Source organism: Malurus melanocephalus, unplaced genomic scaffold, assembly GCF_030028575.1.
Source record: "Malurus melanocephalus ecotype Western Australia unplaced genomic scaffold, MMel_1.1 scaffold_118, whole genome shotgun sequence".
Taxonomy (NCBI): Eukaryota; Metazoa; Chordata; class Aves; order Passeriformes; family Maluridae; genus Malurus; species Malurus melanocephalus.
The window spans coordinates 358,923-383,207 of NW_026623350.1; the positions used below are offsets into that span (position 1 = coordinate 358,923).

Genomic DNA, 24,285 nt, shown 5'->3' on the forward strand with positions numbered 1-24,285 from the left:
ACTGATGCTGTGCAGAGTAAAAATGCTTTTTATGTTTGCAAATCCATCAGGTTTAAGTAAGTGTGGGTGTCCATTAAGGAACCCTTAGAGCTACTACAAACAGTGTTTGCTTGTTTTTCCTTCAGATCCRTATTTCTCTGCACAGACAAATTCCTGCTGCTAGAATAACAAYGAAGATAGGAAGACTAGCAAATAAAGAGCACAGTCATTGTCCTAATTTGAAAAAGCACGAACGACTTGAATTCTGTGTTCACAAAGAGCTGTGCTATGCAAATGGAGTTACAAGATACCTGTACATGGATGCAGAAAAAAAATCARTAAGATACATTGCAAATAAAATAAATCAAAGAAGTTATTTTCATTTGGTGTAGAGATGTACAATATTACAGTTGAACAGCCAAAAAATGATCCATAAATCCATGAAAAAAAAAATTGACTCGTGGAAATATTGCAAATTCAACAGGGCATTCCAAACACTGAAATTTGTTTTGCCTCCTTACAGGTGGAAGTGGGTGTGTATCTCACTGAGGAGAGGTGGGGTGAATGCTCCTCTCTGTGCCATCCATTAATCAAATTTCATTTTCACACTCAGCTGTRTAAGGTTGTGCAGGTATTTGCAATGTGACAACCTGTTTTATTTGATCTTAATCTCATCAGCAGCTGTCATCTGTTACTTAATCAAGGCCACAGAAAAGCTCAAAGGTAAATTTAAGAATACAAAGCAGCATGTCCCCAAATTTTGTACCTTAGAAATCAAAAGATGAACTAYGCATTCCTGCTATTGTTCTGACTACTAAAACTCTATAAATGTTCCCATTTCTACTGGGAACTTGCCTGGTTCTGGAAGGAGGTTTAGTTAGAATGTGTGTACTAGCTGCCCTCCCACCTTTTCCCAATCTTTGAAAAATCAGTGGCTGTGCCTGTTTGGGACCTTGAGCGATTTCTGTGAAATGACTGATCCTGCTGCCTTGGATTCTTGTTCATTTTGTCTCCCTTCATTCACATGTCTCTCTCTGCATTTCTTGACACTTGGTCAGATGTAGAAGACATAATGTGARCTTGTTCTGCTTAAGGAGTATTTTTCATGTCAGTTACTATATGAAAATGGTAAATACTTTGTTAAGCCTAGGTCAGCCTTCCTATCTTAGTGAAATAATACCTGTGCACACAAAGTTTCTCAGGAGCCTTCCTGAACAGATTGTCTTCAGACTGATTCAAACAATACAGGCGGTGCCAGCTGTGCTGGACACACAAGGACTCTGTTGTTCATTTTTGAATTAGTCACCCTCACGTGGTTCATGATCTTTAGCTCATTGTRCAAATACACACCACCGAGATGAAGGCACCAATATTTAGTACTCCTGCTATTCCATTTAGTAAGATAGCTAATGGACAGAAATATATCTTTATGAATGTAGCCTAAGTATATCATTATAATCAGTCCTGAAAAACTYGGCTAACCTATTAACTGGAGATGGYTTTGTTGCATTTAATGAATTTAGGATGCATACAGTAGGTATATTAGCTATTGTACTTTATTTTATTGAGCACTTGTTGACAATCTGATTTATCAGCAAACTCTAGGCATTGCTATTTTTCATAAGGTCACTGTATCATGGAACCGGTATTTCTTAAAATGCAGTTCTCATTTTCTGTTTGTAATGTCAAAGTGCCTGAGCAGCTGGTCTTTCTTATAATTGAGAATTGCAATAATAAATATAGTAATGTGCTGTGGCCATTGAGGTCTGAAAATTATGAATATGTAMAAAGATAAACATGTTTGAGAATGCTTTTGCCAGCTCTTATGAAGTATAGTTAAAATTCTAATAGTTTATGTTGTAGAACTGTGAAATGACCTCAACATAGTATTGGAATTTTTTAAGTGAATAATATAATGATACATTGCTTGGTAATGATTTTCCCTTTGCTGGCATGTTGGTCCTACCAAACAAAACTTGTGATTTAATTTTAAATTATAAATGATAGGAAGGAATATGTCAGTCCATGTAGTATCTTTAATGTGCATGAGAAAAAACTCTTCTCATCAATTTAAACACAAAGATCTGAAAAGTAAYTTACCTGAACTGTAATGTCTGTGAGTGCAATGCAATTCCTTTAACCTGTAACATACTTTGGCTCAAACTCTGCATTAGTGAGAAAAGAAGTTGTTATTCATATAGTAGCCTATTAACACTTGATATCTCTGCTAGAGATAAGACTTAGCTGTTTAACAAGACCCAAAATATTGCTTAGGGAATGATTTTTTTAAATCTTCCTATGTGTTGGTGTTATACTTTACATGGTCTGCAGATTTTAGTCACACAAGGATGACTTTAATCAAGTTTTAACAGGGCTTCTATCTGATYTGCCTGGAAGCTGGGAATGTTGTATCTGCAGGTAGGGTCTCTTTGGAAGAGTAGTTTTACAAACAAATTGTGCTACAGAGACTGCCATTCTGTCCAAAATAAAGGCATGTATAAGTCAGTTGTTTCTGTTCTTTAGTATCTGTGTTGCTCCATTCCAGGAATAAATCAAAAAGCTCTATAGTTGGAGGCTCTATAACTTAAGGAAAAAAGATCATCAAAGAGAAGACATAATTGATACCTATGAGCAAGTAGATGAGGACATTTCTCATGTGATACCAGCATTCCAGCACAGTCTGCTGCCAAGGTGCTTATAGCAGTRGTGGGAAAGGCCTGATGATCTAAGGACTAGGCAAGGTTTGTAGTTATCTTCATATTATCTTCACRGGACTATGATAGGTGAGAAGAATAGATGAGCCTTCATACCCTCACCACGCCTAAAGCAGAAGTAGCAAACACCAAGAGGCTGAAAACATTTTCTGTGAGCTTATAGAAATTAGGTTGCATAGTTGAGGAATATGAATCTTTGTGAAGAAGGTTTAAGGAATGTTTGAAGAGAGCTAATCTATTTKTATTTGGCTGGCATATCAGGAACAGTGAGGGTTCAGTACTGCTCTGCAACTTCAGGGAGGAAAACAAAGGATCATCTCAGTGGAATAGGTGGAGCAGATGCCTCACTTAAAGATGTGAAAGATTGACAATACTTAAACAAAACTGTGATTTAGATCTGCTGGAGTATCTGTGTGCTCATTTACAGAACTGCAATTAGCATCCAARTACTGTGATTATAAATGATAGCTTTTCCTTATGGTCACCTCTAAATAGATACATGTGTTACCTAACAGAGTGCTGGTAGAATTTAACAAATAAAGTTCTGTCACTTGGGAAAGTGCTCTTGAAGTCCAAGTGGATTTTTCTCATTCTTTGTTAAATGTTGTGTTTCCTGTGTCTCAGACACAACAGCTTGAAGTGGTATCTGCAGTTAGCATACATTTTAACTGCTTAAAACATCCCCTATATTCTTGTTCAGTTATATTTAAYCTGAATTTAGTGCTTCTGGAAGCAACACAGGAGCCATTAGAAGTATAAAAAAAGGCTTAATTTCATGCCTGATGTGCAGTGAAGCGTGTGCAAACAGCACAAGACCTCAGGCACAAGCATCAAACAATTTAAAAAATAGTCCTAGTACCTAACTGAGATGAGTTTGTTTATAAAAATGAAGTAAGCCATTTATCAAAAAAACCCTAAGATCCTTACTTGTGTAGCTGGCTAAAAGTGTCAATATCCTGACATGTCAACAGAACTACTAAGTGCTGCAGTATTTGTGCAAAAGTCCTTGGGTTTTTGGTTGTTTCTGGGGTGGTTTTTTTTTTTTGATTTTAGTTTTTATTGTTTTGTTTTTGGTTTTTTGTTGAACTAAACACCTTGCATGTTTGGATTAATCAGTTGCCAGCTCACAATTTGCTGAGTCCAGCTGAGCACGCCTGCCCTGCCCTGTGATACTCAGCTCAGCTGTCTTGGGAATTTTCTTTTGGTTGAGTCTGGAGGAAGAGGCTGTCAGGTTGTAGGCAGAATACAAGAACAGAAGCAAGGAAAGCTTAATCCCAGTTTGTTGTTGTTCTGTAAGGAGCTGGAAAGGAACTACCCTGCATGCTAAGGGAGGCAGAGACTGTGCACACAGCCAACCTTGAGAGCAGAGAGTGAACCTGCGGGGAGGATGAAAGATCCACCTGGCCTAGGATCATGCTTCCAGTGGRCAAACAGCAAGCTGGAAATAGGAGAAAGCAGCACAGTCAAAGTTGCATTCCTTCCAGCCTGCAGTGATTCACAGTTTGTGTTCTCTCTGGGTGGGACGTGCCTCAGTCAGTTCTGCAAGACCCTCCTGTCCCTACATTGAGTCATTCCTGCCYGAGAAGTTTTTATTGTTGCCTGCAGTTCTGTGAGGAAAGCTCAGGAATACGAATATTCGCATCATACAGAGCAAGAGCAGTGTGTTAAACAAGCTCTCAACAGTGGAATTTGCTCCGTAGACAAGACAGGAGTAAAATGTCTTACATACAATATCTCAGGTTGGAAGGGACCCATAAGGATCATCAGGTCCAACTTGGATGTTGCACATCTATCAGATTTTCACATAAAAAGCCTTCTTCACGTAATCGGGGGCACTGTGCAGCATGTGCTAATTGTCAATGATGAATCCAAAAGAAGTGAAAGAGTGTCCACAAAAAATTTGTGTATTTGGGGATGTTTTGATACTCTCTGTGGCTGTTCACACTACTCATGGAGGAGAATATTATGAAATCAGATGCTGCGTTCTGTATGGCAGCACAGTTCACAGTACATTATCAGGTTCAGTTTGCATTTCTGTAGCTGGGCAATAGGAACATGCTGCTACATTTTGTAATTGGGTAACAGAATATGGAAGGCAAAGTTGAAAGTTCTTTAACATGTGGCAAAATGGAAATTGATGAAATGTTTTGAAACAAGTAATTCAGAAATTAAGGTTCAGCTTGAAAACGTCAAAATAGTGTGAGAAAAAGAGAAATGGTACTTGCAGAGCAAGGGCACTGGGCAAAGGTCTTTTACTGCCAAATCATTCAATAAAAAGTGGAAAGGTAAAACCTGAAAACCTGCAGCTCAAATTACAATCTTCAGAGAATTGTAGGAAGRTTACTACTTACAAGGTCATTTTGCAAATTTAAGGTGCAAAATGTAATGATGAAATAAACATATGTTTGGAGTATTCTAAGCAGTGGGGGAAAAGCAGTTGTGAACCTTTCATCAACATCTGGAGAGTCACTTTGGCAGGTCAGAGATTTTATTCAATATTTTTAGAGATTGCATTAGAGGCTAATAAACTACACTGTTAGGAAAAAAGAAAACAGTAATTTTGGTATCACGAAAAATGTGCACAGATAATCAATTAGCAATTCATCCATATAGTGTAAGATCTCAGTTGGAGAGAATGGCATTGTGGCCTTTTTGATCAGCCTCTAACCTGAGGAACAGTAACTGGGCAGGCTGATCCAGAGCAGAGCAGCTGCTGCTCYGGCTGGCCTGAAATTGCTATCAAAGGACCTCAAAAGCAGTGCTGTCAGTCTTTCTAGTCAGTTATTCCTGTGTGGTTGGATGAAGGGGACATGTGTTGAGTGTGTTGGCAGAATCAGTGAGCAGTGGCAGGGTTGGGCATAGCTGGTCCTGCCAAGTCCATCAGCTCCTCAGTAAACATGCTCTGATGAAGCAGGAGCCCAGAAATCCCATTCCATGGCAGTTCCCCATAAACTGTTAGGCCGGGCCACTGAGGCTTTTGTTCTGTTGAGTTCATGCCCCTGATCTGCAAAGAAGCTGGGCATCTTTGGACTCGTGAAGCCTCGGAGTCCTGGTTGTTGTTATTCTGCCTCAAACGCTGAAGCATCTGAAGTCTAGACRCCTGCCTTCTCGCTGGGTTGCCTAGGAGCCCAGCTGGCAAGCAGCRAGGGGAACAGGCGTGTTTTAAAACCTTTCTGCTGTAATGCTGCCTGGTTTCATCAAAATCAAATCATCTCTTTCAGGTGTTTCAACCTTGAATTGTCAATCTYATAGACAGCCATCCTGCCTGGGAATTTTCAAGTGGCTTTTCACAGATGAACTTGTTTTCAAGACAATAGCTCATAAAGTTAGCACAAATATAAATATCTCATGCTAAGTAGAGGAAGCATATCTCCTGCTTATAATTGGATGCAAATTTCCTTTCCTACCTGGGCATCCGAGAGTATTCCTGTATAGAGCTTTCAAGGCCGTAACTGATCTCTGGTGTGGTTTTGAAGAATTACCAGTATTTTTRAAGATTCATTCTCTGACATGTATTTCAGTATATATATTGATAGGAGTGATAAGAAGGTACTTTTGAGGACAGGAATGAGCTCTGTAGTAGATAGTTTCATGTCAGTATTACACTGTGCATTTCTTTCCCTGGTATATTCTATGTCCTATATTATTTATATCACTATGAGCATGTGTGTCAGAATATGTGCTAAATTTCAAATTGTTTAAATAGTTTTGGTTATCAAATAATAATGGGGCTAGAGGAAAGAAGAGCATCAACCTGAAACTACTATACATTTTATTTGTACAGTAGGCAGCCTCAACACACGATGTCTTTGATTGTTTTTTAATTGCCTCTCTGGAAAAAAAAAAATCTTTCTTGCTTATTTCATGCTGCATCTTCTGCTATCATTAGACTTAGTAACTGATAGAGATTTCTTCAGTGTTTTGTCAAGCAGTTGAAATGTATATATGCTGGGATTTTGGAGGAGAAAACATTGGTCTTCTGCTTGGAAAAAGCAATGACCATGTACCTCATCAAAGACAACATAAAATTTTATATCAGTGATAAAATAGGACACAGAATAATGGTAGATGTTCTGAACAGCAACTGCCTATTCTTGTAAGCTGGGAGTTAGATTTGAAATGGCTTTAGGTCTTGTATATTGGATTTCTTTGTATCCTCTGGCATAAACTGGTCTTATTTCTAAAATCTGAATTCAAAGTTTGATTGTATGAACTCACTACATAGGTAATGATGGGAAATCCTAAACCACATGTAAAGGGTTTATAGAGTCATTATTTAAATGTTCAATCTGAAAGTCACACTTCAGAAAAGATGTGGAAAATAATTTAACGTAATTTAAATTGTTATGAGTACCTATAATGTTCCCTGACATTTGGAAAGACATGAAATCCAGCAGCCTTTATTATGTTAAATGGCAACAGGAAGACCATTTGTGTTTGATGATGTTAAAGGTCCTTTCCAACCTAAATTATTTTACAATATCCAATAAAGCCAGAGGATCAACTGAACTAGCAGCCATGTGGACAGACACTGGAATCAATACTCAAATCTCTCAATTCTTTTTCTGGATGGGAAGGGTGAATAAATAAGATATCTTCTGCTTTCCACTGGAGCAGTGAGTGAGTGTTTGCAAAACTTTATGCCAGCAGCTTTCAGGGGAGCTTTGGAATGCCCTTGTAGCTCACATTCCTACATCCTCTCAGTTTGATCTTAGGGACAATTTTTGGACTGACATGTCAGTGAGGTATCTGTAGAGCCCTTGGTGTCTAAGCTGCCAGCAGAGTCAGTGGGGATGTGGCCMGTGCAGCCAGTGGTGTCTGGGAGCGGTTTGACTGTCGAGTCACTTGAACAGCTCACAGAATTGCATTGAGGAAACTGCCTGAATGTTAGCATCTCATACTTTTTGAGACTCCCAAGGAAATCAGAGACAGATCTGTACAGAGCTGGGAAGTGTGATGCATGGGAATGAGCTGTAAGAGCACTGCACACTCTGCAGAGATGGGTAAAGAGCAGATGGGACATTTTGGGGCAGTAGGTGCCTGGATGTGAATTGCCTCCACTGACGTATTGACTCCTGTCAAATTTAGTGGGAACTCAGGTACTGAGTTTCCACATGGAGACAGGGGGCATTATGATSTCTGACAGACTCACATCCATTCCTGCCCAAATTCTAGTTTGGTTATTAGGTATGATGTATGATAGGACAAGGGGAAATGACTTTAAACTGAAATAGAGTGTTTCGATTAGATACTAGAAAGAAATTCTTTATTGTGAGGGTGGTGAGGCACTGAAATGGTTGTCCAGATAGGTTTTGGATTCCCCACTCCAGGAGRTGTTCAGAGCCAGGCTGGATGGGGCTCTGAAAAACCTGGTCAAGTGGAAGATGTCCCTGCCCATGGCAGGGGGTAGTGGAACTAGGTGATCTGTAAGGTCCCTTCCAACTCAAACCAGTTTGTGAGTCTATGATGATCCTTTCTCTGCAACTCCCATCTGTCTTTTTTTTAATTAAATTTTTTTCTATGAATGAATTCTCCTGCAGCCTATCAGGTATCATGGGGTGGATGCAKATGGACTACCAAAATGTGTTGCAGAAGAAGGTAAAAGCAATATGTGATAGCTATGGAGAGCTTAATAGTCTTGTCTTCAACACTGACAACTTAACTATGGGCATTCTAAGTCTGATTAGGAGATGCTGTTGTTTTTTTCATCTGCAAATGAATGAAGTGTTGCTTAAGAATTCATTTTTTTCTCTTTCAGTTATTGCAATGGATGTATGTTAGATCCAGACTGTGGTCTCTGCTACAAATTGAATAAATCAAGTGTTGTTGAGTCCTCATGCATTCCTGTTGATAAAGATTCTACCATGAAAGCAGCTTGGGGCAGGTATGTCACTTGTCAAGATTTTTTAGCCTTGTGCTCTACAGAAAGTTTATTTTATGCTGTTGAGAACGATTTTGCTTTTACAAAAGATGTTATTCTTAAGATGTTTGTGAAGAAGCAAATATCTTGGCATTGTCAAAAATGGGTGATTACTTTCTAACAATAAATGAAAGTCTTGACCCTGATGTCTGCAGCCCAGTCAGTGTAGTCTGCTGCTGAAGAAGTATGGCAAGAGTACACTAGCATATTCTCTAGTTAAATATCTACTTAAAGCTCTCTACATTCATTTTCTTTTTAAATGTGTTCATTAAACCACACTTTTAATATTGGCCTACTAAAGAAACAATCAGCTCAGCTGAATAAATTAAATTTATTGAAATCTGTAAAGTTCAAATTGTCAAAAGCATGGATTGTGGCCATAGATTTCTGTAATTCTGTGCCTGAAAGGGGTGTCATGCCATATGTTGCACTTGGAGTGTGAAAACGTGTGTCCTCATAGGTGCTACTGCAAAATACATCACACGTCTTCCTTAAGCAGCACAAAGACTTCCTGTGAAGTCACAGCAACCTTCAGGTTTTCTGAAGTACTGACTATTCTTAAAGAATGGCTTTATGAGTTGGAACATTGTCTTGTAAAGGCTTTATGAATACTTTAGTAATGATTAGGGCTTGGGTTAGAGTTTAGAATGGTTCAGAGCCACAAGGGAATTWTGTAATTACTTCTGATAAAACCGCCTCACCGTAATTCATCTCAGCCACCCACACACCATGAGCATACTTGGGAAGCAGGCAAAGGTTTGTGTCGTGGTTTGGGCCTTTTTTATTTTTTTTTTTTGAAGTTGTTTCATACATATTTCTCAGAATTTAAACCAGAGTCCCTTAATGGCAGTGAGTCATATTGGACAGAGCTTGAAAGGTATGAAAATATCTACTAATTGTAGAACCATTAATTTAAAATTACTCTAAAATGGCCCTCATTTTGATTTCAGTACCATTAGAGTCTTAGGCCAAATAATACATTCCAGGTGCAGAAAAGAGAAGCTTATATATTTTGTAATCCTAATTTAAAAGCACTGTGATCATTTTGGGGCTATTACAGTTAATAAATAACAGTGAAAACTACAAAATCYCATCTGACTTGCTTGTTCTGTGACTAACTTCAATGTCACATTATGCAACACACCTTGCATATTGCCTGATATCCTGATGTGATCTGCAGCAYGTGGACTCTCATATTTGTAAGGTAACAGATGTCTCTTTGTATTCCAAGTCAACATTCATTTCCTTTATGCTGTAGTTTTAAGTAACTTGTCTGTAATTAGTCAAATCATACTAGAATGCAGGAAGACATACATAGAAACAAAAACTTATGAATAGTTGATAAAATTAAACTTAATTTCCTTAGACAGTGTTATTTTATAACATAGTAAATGCGGGCGTAAGCAATCTTTTCRTTTTCATGATTCAGTCTCACGTGGCACTTCTTGCTATACAGCCTATTGGAGCAAATTAAGTAGGAAAGAAGAAATGTTTCCTTTCCATATTGCAAAATGCATTATTTCCATGTTGTGCAAGGATTCCATAGCACAAGGACCCTGCTTAAAATCCTTCAAGAGAAAATGAAACCATTTAAAATTTGTTGTATTGGTAGTCATTGTAGTGAAAGTCCTGCCTTGAGATGAGAAATCTATAAAATATCCACATTTCTTTTTTGATACTCATCACCATTTCTGGTGTTTATTTAATTAATTTCTCTTTTACCTCCACCTGGTCTGTGTAATCAGGCAGCTTGCAAAAAGCTGATCCTTCAAGCTGTGAAATGTCAGTGGCACCTTCTGTGCCTTCCAAGCCCCGTGGAAGAGGGAAGCATTTTGTCTTCTTCTTTTCCTTTTCCTTCTCCTCCTCCTCCTCACAGATACATGTATTTCTGCTTACTGGCCCAGAGGGAATCCCCATGGATTTTTRTTTCCAAGGGCTCACATTCACATACCACCCCCTAGCTCCATTTGCTCAGATCCTGAGYCTGCTTCTCAGCCAAATCAGTCCCACAGAGCCACAGGATTTCCCTGCCAAGGGAAGATTGCTGCAGGGAAGATGGCATAGYTACATCTCTGTGTCTCAGAGCAGCCAGAGGCATCTGTATCTCCCTGGGAGAGCAAGCATGGGGAGAGCAAGTSCCTGAGACAGACTGACAGCACTGGCGGAGGAAATTGCAGCCCTTTCTTTCACAAAGTTACTTTGTCACAAACGAGACATACATGGGCAATTACTWTAAAAATGCACGGCATTACGGTGATCAGAAAGTACTTTGAAAGACGATTTTGTGAGCTGTGGACAGCTGATAACCATAATTATCACACGCAGCCTCTTTGTAACTCTTGTRTATCCTGATGGCTTCATGCTGTCTGTTATTAGATGAATGAGTTTAAATGGRTTAAAGCCTCCAGGATTATGCTGGATTCATGGAAAATCTATTTTGCCATTAATTTTGCTCAGGAGAGAAGAAAACCCAGAGCTATTTGTTTGGGACTTGTTGGACCTCAGATGTCCAAGCATTAGCAGCAGCAGCAGCTCTCACTGTGCTGATGCAGGAGTTAGAGAAACAGCTTCTCCTGGACTCGGTGCCATGCAGAGCATTTCACTGCTGCTGTGATCACATTTTGTTTATGATTTTCCTGCTGGAAAGCTGGGAGCTGCAGCCATGGAGAGGTGCCTGAGGCCACACCATACTGTGTGTGTGCACCCACATAGCTCTGCAGCCATCTGAACCCCAACTGTCCTGACKTTTGCTCAGGGGCTTATCCCTGCTGTGTAACTTCCCAGCAAGGGGAGAGGTGCTCAGAAGCACTAACAGAGAAGGCTTTGTCATGTATTTTTTTAAAGCCCTCGGCAGCCRTGCAGGCTGACATAGAAAACTTCTGTTTATATATTTATAGCTTTGCACTGTTTTTCATTGTTGGTCCCAAGGTAACATTGATGTAGCAGGCAATGCTTTGRCTATTAGCATAAAATACYKTAATGTATTTTATTTGCAAGACATTTCCCCAGTGCCAGCCAGGTGTACTAGACACCACCTCTATTGTTAATKGTATTTATTTGGTTATGCTGTGTTCTGCATTGAGAAGTTTTGGGGAGGGGAGGGGAGGGAAGAGAGCAGAGATTTCAGTCTCCTGTGGCTGCCAGCAAGGCTGTTTATGTTGCTGTGGTTGTCATAGAAACCCAGGGAGACAATTAAAGCATCCACATATTTTTCAAAAAGAATATAACGTTTGGGTTCTTTAGAATGTAGGGAGCTCAGTGGTCCTGGGGGAGAGAGACTGGGCAAGAACAAATCTGAGTCCAAGTCAGACCTTGGGCAGCGTGGGTAATGTGCATCGGGTGTGCCTGTAAGATCATACGTGTGCGAGAGGCAGTAGAGATGTATTTTTTATTATTTAATCAGTTACATAAGCACAATGGGTATTAAAATGACACGGAGAGGAGTGTCTTGCCCAGGGCACCAGCACAGTGCCCAGGGCACTTTGCTGCCCTCGGTATTCCTGAACCAGTTAACAAAATAGCTGTTGACATGCAAATCTTGGCTGCCTCCARCTCTGCCCAGGGACACATAAAGGATGGCTTCAAGACAGTAAGCAACAATGTTCTTAAATTATTCACTTTATAGTAAAAGAAGAAGAGCTGTCTTTTCTTTCAGTGTGGTCTGAGGGTTCTGTGTTGGGACTCTGTTCTCCAAGATTTAAGGAAGTTGTGCACTTAGCAGAAGTGCAGAAAGGCTTGCAGTTCTGTTCTTCATGAACATTGAATTACGAGATTCCCCATGAACTTAATTAAAAGCACTATCTCACTTTTAAGGCTGGGAATGCAATGGGAAGGTTCCAATATGAAGGTGGCAAAACAGAGGTCATGGGCAGAGTCCATCTCTCAGCCTGGACAAAATGTGGAGGTGATTGCTTTCAGTRCTGTGCTTTCTGAACACAGCCCAAAATCTGCAATTGCAGTTACTCCCACAGTACTCTGAGAAATTTCTCTCTTCAAATTTCTGGGTGTGTAATTGCAATACCCCTAAAGGTCAGCCAAGAATGAAGAAACTTTAAATTGCATTAATACCCTTACAGTTGAAAGAATAACTGCAAGGGAAGGAGGTACTAACAGTGCCTTGATGTGACATTAACCTTGACATGAGTGTGTTGTCAAGACGACAGCAGGYCCACAACTGTGAGCTAAAAGATTCTCACAAGCAACTCTGAGCAATCTTCCTCTGGAGAGAATGATGTTGATTTTATACAGTAAACAATTATGAAGAAATAATAACATCATCAGCAGATCAGAGACAAGCCTAGAAGCCATMCTGTCCAAAAGATTAGCTGTAAGGTCTCCACAGTGCCCGAAGGAGAATTGGGAACAGAAATCTATAGACAGAGGAGCAGAGTGATTTGCTTTCTTCAGCCATTTTTGTTAACTTTGTTAGAGGAGCATCTGCCTGCCACGGGAGTTTAATGCTTCACGGAGAATCCTGCTTTTGTCAATACAAAGAAGCAATCCCCTCTCTGAGGGCAGTCAGTACAAAAGGCAAGAGTGCAAGGGGAGCTCTGTCTTTGGGAAGCTTTGTTTTCCTCTGGTCGGTGCTCTCCTGAACATCTTTCTTCCGTGTGAAATTACTGGCATGTTTACAGATACTCAATAATGCTGTTATGTTTCACTGTGTGCCTGTTGCTCATATCTGTCCATTTGCTGAGGGGTTTAACTGTTTTAGGGAAAAGTAGGTTTCAATCGCCTGTGCAGTGAGAAGAAGAGGGTCAGGCAGGCAGTTAAACCCTCTTTCTCAGCTTCAGGAGAGTTTCCACCTCAGGAATGTGCCTAAAGACCTTGGCATTCGAGCCTGGATGCTAACTAGATTCCACTRGTTAGAAAAAATAAATTCATGGGAGTTCATTAGCTGGATTCTCAGACAACAGACTGGTTTATGTCCAACAGGGGACAAGCCAGTGTCTGTCACAGCCCTGAGAGTATTCCAGGGAGCTTTACATTCATTCAGTGCTGCCTGTTGTCTAATGCATAGCAGATGAGACCCTTAAAATTATTAGAACACTTTTTCTTTGTAAAAACATTAGATTTTTCTAAAAAGATAATGTTACTTTTCTCCGCTGTAGATAAAGRCAGACGAAAGACAGACAGAAATAAGTTCATTATGCTTGTTTTGCATCATGACAGATACATTTGTAAAAGTTTTTGTGACAGCTTTACTAATGCAAAAAGAATGTATGGCTTATTTACACATTTAAAGACTGAGAATCTGTTTTCAGTACGTCATGGAAAACAGCATTACAGACCTTTGCTGTTAGCACGGAAAGACTCACCCCAGAGTGAGTTAAGATTACCCCAGAGTAATCTTTTAGGAATTAAGTACCCTGCTGTCCATGAGTAGATATGGCTTGTTTTGTCTTGCAGGAAGTATTGGTAGGAGATTTTGTTGCTGAAATTATTTGACATCTTTCTACAAGGGTCTGCTTTGAAAATTCCTACTTAATTCATCAGTAATTMGAAGAGAAACTAGTATTTCTCTTACAAAGTTCAGATCAATAGATGAAGATTTTACATAGGATTATGGTGCTCATATTTACCRTCTAAAAAGGTAGTGGAGGGAGTAAATGATTCAGGAAAGTAGCAGGATCAAGAGAATATTCACATCTGCATCTGTATTGTCAGCACTCAGAAGAGCTGTGATTATAACCAGTAATCTTAGAGAAATCTCTTGATGGACAATGTGCTAAATGTTGGCTRAATTGAAACATTCATCACTTCAGTAGGAATGAGAGCATAAAATGGCCCTCTCTACTCCAATATTGTTTAGAAAAGAAAATGAAAATATATGCAGTTTCAAATAGAATTAAATTCTGATTATTTTCTCCAATGCTAGTAAGTATGGAAACCTGGAGCAGCTGGGTGGCAGGATGCAATCCTATTTGTCCTGTTTGATTAGGTATACATACTTCAGCACAATAATATCTAATATATTTTAGTGAGGTGTGTGAAAMCAGAAATGAAAAAAGATCTGGARCTGATTACAGTGTTTGTCAGCCTAAACTCTMCGGCACAAGGTCTTTGCTGGGAGGAGGTTTTCACATAATGTAATCACAGTTTAATGGTTGCATATACCAATCTGATTTGTAAAAGGGATGTAGAGGAGGAACATAAGAAATCTKGTATGCATATTTTAATGCCATTTCTATTAACTGGTAAGAGCAAAGAGGAAGACTAGAAGGATAAAACAGTATGAAATACCATGTCCTTAATCCTTGATGAGACTGTCTTATTGGTGATGCAGGAGTAGGTAGTAAAATCAGTGGAATTTAAAGTTCAGATCCTTTCAGCCGCTCTTTCTGCTCAAATCTTTGAAATATCACACTTCTAAATTATTTTAAAAGGAAATTATTTCATGGTAGATCTGAGAACCATAATAAGCTCTTTTTAAAGCATATATAAAGATGCTGAAATCCATATATTTACTGAAATATTGTAAGGGTGTAATTAAATAATTGAGGGTAGAATTTTATTGTGACTTTAATAGAAGATAGTCTTGTCTTTTTTTTTAAATGTTCAAATGCTGAAGGGGGAAATTTTTTATTTTGTTATTATTATTATAACATAATTATAATTTAATACCTGTACAAATAAGGTACTTTGTATATTGAAAGTGTGTTTTAGGCCTAAAAAAGTAAACAGAGCAACATGATAATCTAAACTGGAACTATTTACATTCCTTTCAAATAATTACTTTGGAATTACTATTAATAGCTCTAACACATTATTTCTGCTCAACCAGTGGCAAATTMTGGATGTTTTAAAAGAAGGCCTGTTGTGAAGTGAATGTGTTCTGGCTGGGAAATGTTTAGTTYATATGCTGAAGACAGAATTTATTTGTTGGAGACACCCAGCCCAAAATGGGATTTTAAAGCAGGACTGGTTAATTTGAAATACTATTTGTGCATTTATTCTCTACTTGTTCCTTTTTATTGGCCTTTATTGCTAAACATGCTTCTGGATCTTACTCCAAGTTTCTATTTAAAAGGCATTCTGGTAGAGAATGCCAACTGCTATTTGGGTTACTTGTTACAACAACTTCAGATGGTTATAGCATTGAGGTAACCAGAATATAAAAACAGAAGTGGTCCTTGAGCTAAAACATTATCTATCAAATGCTGGTTTAAAATAACTTTATTTAAATGGAAAAATATTTGAGCCAGTGCTCTTCATTTTAAAAGTGGTCCAATGAAGAAGATGCTATGGTGTTCAAATTTAAATATACATCTGCTGAAGAAGCAAGCTTTCTGCTTATTTCAGTCATTCTCTGGTCTGCTGAAGGGGAACTAGAAGGAAAAGATTCTGGTTTCCTGTTTTAAAAGCATGTTTGCTGCTACTTGACAAAGAAGATAGGAAAGGGAATGGGAAAAAAAGCCAATGTGTGTGGGAGAATTGTCAGTCYCTCATCAGTGTGCTTCCAGTGTGTGGATAATTCTTGCAGCTTTTCTCTCTCCCTTATGAAATGTACATTAGAGAATCTTTTGTTGCCTATAGGAGCCTGCTGCTAATTAGCTCCTCCAGCTGCTCATCTGCTTAGGGACAGGCTGAAAGCATCCACACCTCACTCATGGGGCACAGCAGGATTTGGGGCAGAGCACAGCCCTGCTCTGCTCATCCCAGGGGATCCGAGAGGGGCACAGCACAGGGGGAGCATGCGGGGAGATACTGCTGGGGACAAATGGGGGCTTCCCCTTCTGCCTTGGAGCCAAGGAAAGGAGCTGACTCATMTTTGGGAGCATGTGGATTTTCTTTCTGAGAGAAGAATTTCCAGTAGTTGTTTTTCACATTTATTTGGTTATTGATTCTGAAGTTTGAATTTAAMTAAAAATAATTGGTGAGCACTGTCTCAGCAGATTCCTTCAGGCTTTTACACTATGAAATGGATTTACTAAAGTCAAATTTTCTCTGTTTGGAGGGAGGGTGGAAAATATTTTGGAAAGACTCACATGGATGAGGATTTTTACTGATAAAGACCATTCAACAGGGCCAAACCCAGACCTCCGTACAGCAGCTTGTACCTTTAACATCATCCCTAATCCACATCTTACATACCTTTATTCCATAAGAAGTAATTCTTCAATAATCACAACATTGAATATAGTAAACTTTTCATATATTCCCTTCTTAAAAGAATGAATTTTTTTTAAGTGGGGTGGGGTTTTTTTGGTTTTTTTTTTACTTTTGAGGGAAAATAAATCAACACATTTCTGCAGCAGGATGTTTGAATAGCTCAATATATTTGATAAGTTCAATTGATGGAAATTACTGTATGTGCTGTCTGCACATGTGGTTCATTTCCTTGAGAATGGAGGCAGTAACATCAATCCCTCACTGGCACAAGATGAACTGGAATTATTGATTGATTTGATTTAAAGTTGTGACCTTGCTTTAAGTCAACTCRTCGGTTAGTGCAGGCTAGGAAATGGGCAGCCTGTCAGATGGCAGGTCATRCTTCTCAACAGCAGCACTCCGGGCATTTCTTCCTCCTTGTAGGATGTACAGACTTCCTTTTGTCCTGTAGCTTTCTGCAGCTGTCACATTTGTATAGAAAACAATAAGGGATGAGTTTGAGGTTCTGCATGATTGTTTAGTTCTTCAGACCTGTGTGTTCCCATATATTTTCTTGGTAAAATAACTACTGTTAAAAAGCACTCATTTATGTAAAAATAATTTTAAGTGTCAGAGGCCATGAAAGATAGATGATGACTTTGATTTCTGCTAAGTTCTTCTACTGTCAGATCCCAGATAYAACAATGAAGATTTTGCTACCCAAAGTTAATGAATTTCATAAACTAGAGGTAATGTAACCTCTTACCATTTATGTATTTTATAAAACTCATTAGATTTTGCATAGGTGTTGCACCTGCATGCACAAATCAAAGCAGAGCAACACTCTATGTTAAGTGCTTGCTCTCACAAATCAGGCATGAAATAATTATCTTGTTTTAAGTGGTCTTAGAGCCTTAGGGCTCCATTTTCAGTWACAACATTAATGTTTTGCAGTGAATTTTAGGGCTGACAGCAGAGGTATCTTCTTTGGAAAGCTCTGTTGGCTGATTTAATTCAGAGCCTYCCAGTACAGCAGGGATGGGTGGGGATGCAGTGCTTCATTTCCCTTCTGAAACAGGTTTCTCTGAGYTTTTTAGGGCAGAGCTATTGCCACCTACTGGAATCAGGGAAAAGCTCTGCTTAAAAAATACTGTTCCATCATCTGTTTGCAACAAATGCAAGATCTCAAGTGTTGTTTGGTTAGATTTCAGTTGTTGGCTAACAGTTGCTGGCAGTWGTTAAGATGTAATATTTGTGTCTAACTTGCTGTTACAGAAAATGAATGTCACAGTTCAGTGCTCAGATGGAAGGTTAAGGAGGTCAAAATGTTATTGTTAAAAGTAGTGAAATATAAACATCATGTGTATGTCAATAACTAGAAATTAAATAGAGCAGGGAAGTGCCAAAAAGGCATGTCAATACATGTGATGTTGATTGCTCTTTTAAACTCGCCATCCTGATGTCATTTTTTGAATCACATTCAACCAAAAAAGCAAATTCAGGAAAGTATTTCCTCCCCACCCCCCACCCCCCCACCCTGGCCCCTTTCCTTTTGTTTCAGTAGAAATTTCTAAAGGATTTGTACTTTATTCTCTCTTCAGTTCCCATTGAAATTTGTGGTTAAYTGAGATTTTAAGGTTTTAACAGCTCTATGGAAAATGGTTTCTGCACAGTGGTGCAGAAGGCAGAGAGGCAGAGGGTCTGCTGCCTGGAATAAGYAATAAAGTATCTGCAAATCCTCAGCAGAGTGCCTGCAGCCACAGAGCCTGACCCAGGCTGTGTCAGAATTGTATCATCTCCTCCCATCCGTGCCTTGAGTTTGGGGTTTGGGTGGGATTTGCTTTRTTTTTCTAAATTGAACTATAAAATCTTTCCATTCTCTGCTAACTTCACATACCAGGTTTCAACATGAAASTAGAGTTTTTACAGTAACTCTGTATGTCTAAAACTTTGGGGTWGTTAAAAGCAATACATTTTTTTTCTCTGTGTTTGGAAGTGTTTGGAACCTTTCAGAAAAAAAAAAAAAGGACTGTAACATAGAACCTATTTCATTTGGAGAGCGAAATTCCAGAAAATATTTTTGCTTAGTTACCTTGATACTAAGTTACAGCAACCACCTTGATTTCTTTGGTCTTTTTTACCATGGTCCTAGAAAAACTTGGCAATTGTAATTCAAGTGATGCTTTTGAGATGCTGATGACATTCCTTTGACACTGGCACATGGTGAACAGCACAAGCATCAATAAAAGTTACTTGTAAGTTTAAGTAGGAATAGGAAGTTGGATGGAGTTTGTTTAAATCAGCTTCAGATGTCTAAAATTGTGACTCTGAGCTGTCTTGTAGTTCCTTGGCTAATGGAGTAAAAAATGCTCCTTTKTGTTCCTTTGCAGCTGATCTTCATCTGTGTTTTAGAGAATAGACTTTCTTRTGCCATGCCAGCAGTTTATGCGTGCTGTTCTGTTAATATTTATTCAATTAATATTAAAATATTGATACTTATTGAGCYCTACGCTCAGCCCTTTCCACAGTATTCATTGGAGCAATCTGTCTTTACCATACAGAAGAGGCATCTCCTGGGAAAACYGATACTTCTGCAGTGATTAGACAGCTGGTTGCTATTTCTGTTATAACCAAAAGAACTTYAGAAATTATAATTATTAAGAAAATTAAATGTAAATTCAGGTGAAAAATGWGATTAAACATCAGGTGGAGACTTATGGTAAACCTGCATGAAATTCTAAAATGCTGCATTTGACATCATTACGTTCAGATGTTTCAGTAACTTCATTATTTAGTATTAATGCTGCAAGGAAATACGATCAGAGAAATTAAAAGCTTTTTAATCTGGAAAGATGTTAGAAATTGTCCAATTCTATTGCCCCAGTTCTGTCAGTAGTCTGATTGCAGATTGGTGCTCCATCCGTAAGCTCTCAAACGTGTCAGAGCAGGAATGATCCAGAACTTCCACCAAAAACTGGAGCAGCAGAACTGCTGCAGTTCAGGGAAAGAGCAGGAGCACTGAGATACAGCGAGGGGTCTGCACAAGTGAAATTGTTAATGAGTTAGTCTGTCATGGATTKTCAAAGCCAGTCTGTCTTTAACAAAAAATACTTGAATCTCCTACATTTATTAGCATTTCTGTCCAGAAAGAGCTCCAACAGAATGAACCCTGCCCACCTGCAGGCAGGAATGAGAGTGACCAAATCTGTCTGGTTTTTGCTGGAAAGCCTCAGGCAGCACAAGTTAGATCCAGCAGCCCCCCAGGTGACTGATAGACACTTTCCAGTTAGTGCTTAYCACTGAAATTCCCCAAAGCTTTGTCTTTCAGAAGAAATGGCCAGATCATTAATGAGCAYTCCCTCCTTTCAGAGAAGTAGGAAAAGCTGGCCATGACTGGATGAAGCCAGACCGGATCAGCGTGCTCACCACTGAAAYGGATTGTTCCAAAAGTGAGCTGTTCCTGTATAACCACAGAAAAGCCACTAAACAATATTTAAAGCACATTCTGTGGTCAGAGGGAATCCAAAAGCCTTTCTCAACCATGATGGCTGCCAGGAGGAAAATAATAGCTCGTTCTGCGTCCAGAATGYCACTGTGGTATCTTTTCCCTTGTTGTCATGCAGAGACAGCTYTGTGCTTATGTTTAAAACTTGTGAAATGTCATCTACTTTACAAGCAGTTCAATATTCCCAGATGCCATTTTTTGTGAGGGTTTGCTATGTGCCCATGCCCTTGCTGTGGCATGAGGTGTTTCTTTTCAGTTTGTGCTGGAGCTGCAGTGAACAGGATTAAATGGAGCTTTTGTGGCAGCCACCACAGTGCTGGGAGCAGGAATTCCCCTGTCACACCACTGAGCCACAGCCCCACACACATATCACATCTCCATCCAGACCTGCACATGAATACATGAGTATACAAGTGTTGTAGCACACAAATTGTGGGTCTTTCCCTCTAACACATCATGGCGTTTTTCCACTCCATCTGGTAAAATGTAGTGGGTTTTTTACATCTTTTTGTATTAGTGTCATACTAAAATACTCATCATGTCACTGATGTGACAAAGGCCTCAAAATGTTGGATCATTGGCACACCTCCATCATATTTGCTCGAATTTCTAAATATTCTTTGCTGATCTGCACCTCGGTGAAATTCCTCAAGAGTTGATAATACCCAAAAGAAAGAAACAGTGAGAACTGCAGCATTTAACTGAGATTTTTCAGTGTGAGAATTAGGACTGAACTAATTGTTTCTTCATGTCTTACTGGATCTTGCCTTTTGTGAGGATTGGCTGAACCTTTTTAAATACAGCACTGGAATTTGAGAGGCTTCACAACTTGCTGAGGGCATTCTGTTGCAGCCCACCTTTTTATAAAGCATTTATAAAGAACTGGTTGGAGTTCTCATACACATCAGTAGTTTGGAGACTGCTAGAAATAGTAAAACTTGTCTTGAAAGAGGACAAAAAACTTAGGAGGGTTGGTAAAGTTGTTTAAGGACATTAACAAAAGTTTTGTGGTGAGTGGTGAAATTTCAGTGGACCACTGGGCACAATTGCTTTTAGAACCACAAACTTTAGCAAGAGGATATGCTAAAGGGACAAACCTAAGATTTATATACATAGTAAGAATATTTCAATRAGAACTGTCTGACAGTTTAGTGGTTGTGAAACACTCTGTGGTTATTTTTAATTTTTTGAGATCAGGGTATCCTACAGATGAAAAGTCAGGAAAAGTTACTGAAGGTCTTAGTCTTTAAAGTACGCAGATGTAAGTTGTGTGTAAACCATGGGAGTGTGTCCTTGGCAGGGGGAAAATGGGCAGAAATCTTACATTGTCTGCTGTTGCTTTCTGAGCCTTACAGATATGGTTCACTCTTCCAWTGTTTTTTCATAAACTTTTCTATCTTGTATATGAACAAAATTATTTTTGAAGTTGCAAAAATATATTCTTGTATCTTCTCATGAAAACATTTAGCAGTTGTGGGCTTTGCTTCTCCTTTGACATTACCTTGCTGCAACTTAACCCTTGCATGATGTCAAATTCCAGTGAAAGTTCCTCAGATGTTTTTGAGAAATATTTTCTGCCACTAAATATCAGCATATCAAGCTACTGAGTCARACTTYATTTTGARAAAAAATTCTTCAGAGTATRTATTTTTAAAAAAYTACTTTCTTCACAAAAAAGGGCATCTTTAAACTATTTACTCAGTTTTATGAAGCMTCTCTCCAGAAATAATTACCAGATTGTACTCTTGTTTATTTCTCATATACACTGTTGTTTTATTCTCCATCTTGTAATTATCACTCACTGCTGTTAGTATCACTGAATTTTTCAGTTATAAACATTAATGTWGTCTTCTGGGTATACGTAATAAACCCATTTCTGTCATGCCTTCTTAASTGGAGAATACCTAATTTTTACAGTGCAATTTCAACCTATCAGCCCCTTAGCTGGTGTTAACCAAGTCATCTTCTGCCAGCTGTTTGCTGAGTATGGGATCTATGTGCACTCTGTGCAGTAATATATTTGGATATCTGRGGATTTTATTTCAATTATTTATTAGAGACTAATTTTATTTAAATATGTAAATATTTTAAAATCCTTTTCCAGAAAACAGTGCAAAAACATATTTTTTTCAAAATCAAGACACAATATTTATGATCTTTCTGTTCTTTTTTTTTTTTTTTTTTTTTTTTTTTTTTTTTTTTTTTTTTTTTTTGTCTTTGTTGAAAATTGGAGCAGTTTTGAAGCACTTCACCAAAAAATGAAAGAGAGAAGCCACAGTCCTTTTGTTTTCTTACAACTGAAAATCTAATTTTGTACCTTAAAGTATCCAATGTTGAAAAGAAACACAAAATATCATTTTTTGAAACTGTAGCCTATTATCTAGTGATTGAGGTAGTTGAAATGATCATAGGCAGATATGCATGAAGGACAGTGACATTCAGCTAAGATGCTTATGCTCAAAACTAATTAAAATTTTGCATTTTGATCAGGTTTTAATTTGAATTCTGCCCATTAAAATTCTGTACTTATAACTATTAGATATTTGTTAAGTGAACAGTTGATTATGTTTCRAAGTTGTACGACCTCTCACAAGTTCATATTTGAATTATTTATGATTATGATATCATACAATTTAATTATTGCTAGCTAATTTTMATTTGTACTGGGGTAAACCGAGTGTGTCCAGTGACAATCAGAATTAGGACTAGGATAGGACACTGTAGAGCACAAAGACATCAGAAGTTTCCTGACACTTCTTATTCTCATCTGATACTTTGGAGGAGTAGGAGAAAGCTTGGAAAGAAAAATAAACCAATCTCTGTGTAGTGTGATTAAGGTAACCGTGTCTCCTGTAACAAAAACCTGGCATATACTTATTTGTGCTCTCAGTTTTTGTGTGTGCTCTCAGCTGCTGTGAGGTCTGGGATGGTTGGACTTTAGCACTGGGTATAAACATTATTCTGCATTTTGCTGGTTCAAATCCATTTCTCAAGGTAAGGAGTGCATGAAAGATGATGGAGAAGCCTGTTGGACAGAGTTCTGGCAAGAGCAGAGGTTTGACTCTCTCCCTCCTGGTAGATGTGATGAAAATKGAAGCTTGAAACACTTGGGGTGTGACAGCAGAGTGGGGAGTGGGAGCTGATGGTCACAAGGTCTTGGAAGGGGGCTGTATAGGATAAGGGAAGTCTAAGGCAGATTGAAAACTGAACATCTTTCTTTGGAAAATGAGAGTTCTCTACTCCTACTGAAGGTGCTTGCTCAGCCCCACAGCTCTGGAGTGTCCATCTGGCACTGTCAGACAGCTGAGCCTCTTCCTTTGGCAGCAGATGTGACAACTGTGTTGTCCACACTTCAGAATCCATAATAGGGGTTACAGAAGAATGTAAGATCTGAAATGTCCACATCAGCAAACATTTAAGACCCCCTTTGATGTGATTCATTTTGAAGAACTGTTTGTCATGGTGAAAAATGGTTYCTGTTTCCAGGCTGTTGCTGGACTGAATAACAGTTCAGTTAACAGAAAATTCAGATGCAGTTGCAAAGCTAAGATTTCTCAGTTTGGGGAAATTCCAGTGCTTGAATTAAAATCTAAAGAATTTTTAGCTGAATAAATAATAATAATAATAATAATATGAAAAAATTGTGTTCATCTGTGATCAGGTGGCCAGGACAGAGGTAAATCAGAACAGTGCTAAGTCTCTTGCAGGTGTGCATTCTGACATGACTGAGAATCATGGACTCACTGAAATTGGAGAAGACTCTTAAGATCATCAAGTCTGTAGTTAAAATGGATAGATCCTGTAGCAGGGGGGGTCAGTCATGTGCAGATGCACTAGTCATCTGCTGAGGTGCAATTTGCTTTCTTTGCTGTGAATTAAACTATTTTTCCAAGTTTTTGAATCATATGCTAGTATTTTTAAAACTCTTTGCCAATTATAGCAAAAGGCTTCAATGAGTGTCCCAAAACTCTGCTTGTATTTTATGCAATGAAGGTTAAGCAGTGTGTAGCTGAATCCCATGAATTTTCCTGGAAATAGTTTTTTGAGGCTGCATCTGTTCTTTTCTGGTTGTCTGG

At 38.7% G+C, this 24,285-nt stretch overlaps 1 protein-coding gene across 2 annotated transcripts in view; it reads left to right on the forward strand.

The window, feature by feature from the left end:
• Positions 1-24,285, forward strand: part of SLC2A13 (solute carrier family 2 member 13) — a 142,785-nt gene that overhangs the window by 106,321 nt on the left and 12,179 nt on the right. For both annotated transcript variants that reach the window (XM_057370047.1, XM_057370046.1), the window contains exon 7: positions 8,452-8,577. In XM_057370047.1, coding sequence (XP_057226030.1) covers positions 8,452-8,577 — 126 coding nt within the window. The remainder of the gene's footprint in view (positions 1-8,451; positions 8,578-24,285) is intronic.